The sequence below is a fragment of the Dendroctonus ponderosae genome, unplaced genomic scaffold (assembly GCF_020466585.1).
Source record: "Dendroctonus ponderosae isolate FM_Combo_2020 unplaced genomic scaffold, Dpon_F_20191213v2 Dpon_F_20191213_10, whole genome shotgun sequence".
NCBI classification, from domain to species: domain Eukaryota; kingdom Metazoa; phylum Arthropoda; class Insecta; order Coleoptera; family Curculionidae; genus Dendroctonus; species Dendroctonus ponderosae.
Window position 1 is genome coordinate 4870705 of NW_026017111.1, and position 4192 is coordinate 4874896.

A 4192-nucleotide genomic window follows, 5' to 3' on the forward strand; every position below is an offset into this window, starting at 1 on the left:
TGAGTGAGGAAATTCGAGTAGTTTTGACCTAGAAAGCGAAATTTGAATATCAGACACTTAGGTGCAAGATTATGCCAAAATTTCATGTTTTCCGTGCCGTTTTTGCTCATTTCTCGGAGGCAAAATGAGCAAGAACGCTCATTTGTACATCATTCGAGAGAGAAATAAATGGCCCTTTCAGAAAGTGAACCCTGGATGGGGAAATGTTGGCAGTTTTCCCAAAAAATGCTTGAATTCAAGAAGTTTCAGATTTGCGTGGTTTTTTATTTGAGTTGCAAGATCCACTTGAACATGACGCTGCTTTTTTCGAAGTTTCTCAAGAACCATTCGAGCCACAAAATTCGTTTTGGTATCGTTGGATAGAGAATTGAATGGGGGGAATGGATCCGCCCTTGCCTGTATATGTCCAAGCACAGGGTGAGTTAAAGAATGATTGCAGGGTGAAAAACATATCGGAAAATCTCGCGGGAGCAAAAGACTGGGCAACCACCTACCTGTGCGCCTACGACAGCCCCTTCGATCTGCACGACCTGAAAATCACCTCCGCGTACCAGGTGAATAAAGGTGATTTGCGTATGCATTGGAATGGACGGGGATACAAAACAATCCTGGACGTTATGATGCAAAAATACCCGAACAATTACGCTCAACTGCCCATCGACAGTAAAATCCTTCTGAACACTTCCGTAACAGCGATTTCCAATTGGACCAGCTCAGTAACGGTAACCACTGCGAAAGGTACCACTTTTAAGGCAGATCACGTTATCTTCACTCCATCCGTGGGGGTTCTGAAAGCCACCCATGGTGAGATGTTTCATCCGGCACTTCCGCAGAAGAAGGTGCTTGCTATTGAACAGACAGGATTTGGGGCCATTTTGAAAGTGATTCTACGGTTCCCTTCGAGGTGGTGGAATGTGGACTTTTTGTCGTTTGTGTGGACGCCGCAGGACAAGGAGGCACTTGTGCAGGTTTGTAAATATAGTCATAAGTTGGAAAATTTTTCATCAGGTTTGGCAAATTTGTGATCAACTTTTCAGAAAAATCTTACATGGTTAATCTGCCTGGGGTCATTGGCCCAAGCGGAAAACAACCCCAAAGTGCTAATCGCATGGTATGCTGGCAAATGCATCCCCCAAATGGAGCGTTTGTCCGAAGAGGCCATTCGCGACGGACATCGGTACATTATCACGAAGTTTCTGGCCTCACATTTTGATGTTAGCATGCCAGTTGAAATGATCAAGTAGGTTTGGATTAGGCCTGGGTAACTCAATGAATTTTTAGGAGTTGACGCAAATGGCTTGGTGCGCCAACCCAACGCACCGGCGCAGTAACTCAGTTCCGTTGTTGGAAAAATGTTCATGTCTTTTTTTACTTGTTTTCAGATTTATTTTAAGGGCTATTTATCAATAATATGTTTAACATTTCTCCAAAATGTCAGACTTTTCCAGTTTTAGCAGTTACTCTTTTTTCAAAATGCTCAATTTTCAGAAAATTAACTTAAAAATACTGACAGTCTTAAGGTATTTTTAGAGAACAAGTTTTCAAATCCTTTTCCAGGTTCGAATTTGGAACACAAATCAAATAATTTTCTATCAAAAAACGAACTGAATAATCGAAAGTTTATAATCAATTATTTGGAAAACTCATCACTTCCATYCCKCTGAMGACTGTRGAGTTTGTTAAAAAWTGTGGTTTTTTAGYTTTGACKGAWTTTTTTTGCTYTGYTTTCTACTYAAAAACGCTCTATTTTGTRGAGTTTTAYTTAAAAATACTGACGATCTGAATGTATTTTACGCKAAAARWTACWAKARMTGTAATGTAGRAATTTYACAAAAACTTTATYCGGAGTCGAATTCGGGACRAAATCGAAARTAAATTTATCCCGTTTTTTCCCGAAAACTATTAAGGTTTTCGCAAAAACCGATCACAAAACTAAAAGTTTTTAATGAAAAACGCAAAAATTTGTTATTATCTGATGGTTTTCTTCTTTTCTGACAAAAATGGGGTCTTTGCAGCCAAAAATGACAAAATTTATTTTGCTAGATAAGTCGCCTCATTCACCGGTTTGCAGGGAACTTTAGAAAACCCATTTTAGCTTCGAATGTGGCACAAAAACCAAAATTTTCTTCAAAGTTTCAGAATTTTCCACTTTTAGCAGTTACTCTTTTTTCTAAATGCTCAATTTTCAAAAAATTCACTTAAAAATACTGACAATCTTAAGGTATTTTTAGCGAACAAGTTTTCAAATCCTTTTCCAGCTTCGAATTTGGAACACAAATCAAATAATTTTCTATCAAAAAACGAACTGAATAATCGAAAGTTTATAATCAATTATTTGGAAAACTCATCACTTCCATCCCTCTGACGACTGTGGAGTTTGTTAAAAAATGTGGTTTTTTAGCGTTGACTGAATTTTTTTGCTTTGCTTTCTACTCAAAACGCTCTATTTTGTAGAGTTTTACTTAAAAATACTGACGATCTGAATGTATTTTACGCGAAAAATTACAAGATATATTTATAGCTTTGTAGCAATTTTACAAAAACTTTTTTCCGAGTCGAATTCGGGATAAAATCGAAAATAAATTTATGCCGTTTTTCCCCGAAAACTATTAAGGTTTTAGCAAAAACCGATCACAAAACTAAAAGTTTTTAATGAAAAACCCAAAAAAATTAATTTTCTGATGGTTTTCTTCTTTTCTAACAAAAATGGGGTCTTTGCAGCCAAAAATGACAAAATTGATTTTGCTAGAAAATTCGCCTCACTCACCAGTTTGCAGGGAACTTTAGAAAACCCATCTTAGCCTCGAATTTGGCACAACAACCAAAATTTTCTTGAAAATTTCAGAATTTTCCAGTTTTAGCAGTTACTCTTTTTTCTAAATGCTCAATTTTCAAAAAATTCACTTAAGAATACTGACAATCTTAAGGTATTTTTCCCAAACAAGTTTCCAAACCCATTTTAGCTTCGAATTTGGCACAAAAACCAAATAGTTTTATTCAGTTTTTTAGCGAAAGTAATTAAGATTATCTTTGAAAAACTGCAAGAGCAGAGGAAGCAAACGCATATAAACATTTGGAAAACTCGTCACCCTCATCGTTCTGAAAATTTTTTAAGTTTCTTCAAAGTTTCCGGTTTCAAAATTCACACAGTGTTGCCCAGGCCTAGTTTCGATTGAAGAAAGTATTATTAGTGAAGCACATTTTACCCTCATTTTTAGGTCAAGCTGGTTAAGCAACCCGAACTTTCGCGGCACTTATTCCTACGAATCGACTGAATCCGGGAAGGGACTGCCGAGGCAGTTGGGGGCTCCACTAGTGGATGAAAATGGGAAACCAAAGGTTTTATTTGCTGGAGAAGCGACGCATCCCTACTACTTCTCAACAGTGCACGGGGCCATTGAGTCTGGATATCGGGAGGCTGAAAGACTTATTCAGTTATATCAAACAAATGTTTAATCCATTCAGTTAGGTACTTAATTAAAAGCACTTTAGATAAAATCCAGGCTTTCCGCTGCAGGATTGAAATGGAGGCATACAATCAAGGTCCACATGCTTGAATGTTAAAACCCTCGAACGCTCCTAATGGCTTCCTCTTCGTCCGAAGAAGACATTCGGCGATACTCCTCAAACTCGGTGGTGAACATCGCAGTTCCCGAGCTGATAATCCTCAAATCACTCGAATAACCCAGCAGTTCAGCTAGAGGAACCGAAGCAGTCACTACTTGGGCTTTCCCTCTCATTGTCACACTGTTAATATTGGTTCTTCTGCGCGACAAATCCGCCATAATCGACGAAAGATGCTCAGGAGGCGTGACAATTTCCAAAGCCATTACTGGTTCTAAAATTCTCGTTCCCGACAGCTTCACTAGCTGGAAATTGAATAATTCAATGGTCAATCTGAGCGGGTGTTGGGACAAGTACCTTCTGAACCAACTGGGTCACTGTGGAGGCGATGATTGTCTCAGAGGTTCCGCGGCCGACTTCAAACCAATGCAACATAACATGAGTGTTGATCACCTTAAATCCAAACCATTCCACTGTTTAAAAGCGGCCAGTAACGACGAGATTTAATCGGTTATTTAGACTAAGGTGTCCGAATGTGTTTCAAAACGGTAGACAATTGTAAGACGTAAGTAAATAACGAAACCAATAAATTCTAAACGACCACCTAAGTGGGCATAGAAGCCGTGCA

At 38.5% G+C, this 4192-nt stretch overlaps 2 protein-coding genes across 4 annotated transcripts in view; one reads left to right on the top strand and one right to left on the bottom strand.

The window, feature by feature from the left end:
- Positions 1–4192, top strand: part of LOC109534055 (spermine oxidase) — a gene marked incomplete in the record, with an annotated part of 9319 nt that overhangs the window by 3106 nt on the left and 2021 nt on the right. The window contains 3 exon segments of the mRNA XM_048661972.1: positions 440–968; positions 1038–1240; positions 3219–4129. Of these exon segments, the coding sequence (XP_048517929.1) occupies positions 440–968; positions 1038–1240; positions 3219–3456 (970 nt within the window).
- The window catches only part of LOC109534053 (ribosome-releasing factor 2, mitochondrial), a 7121-nt gene continuing 6359 nt past the window's right edge, over positions 3431–4192 (bottom strand). For all 3 annotated transcript variants that reach the window (XM_019899604.2, XM_048661964.1, XM_019899605.2), the window contains 2 exons: positions 3922–4017; positions 3431–3869 (listed from right to left, as the gene is read on the bottom strand). In XM_019899604.2, the coding sequence (XP_019755163.2) occupies positions 3561–3869; positions 3922–4017 (405 nt within the window). In that variant the 3' untranslated portion in view covers positions 3431–3560. The remainder of the gene's footprint in view (positions 3870–3921; positions 4018–4192) is intronic.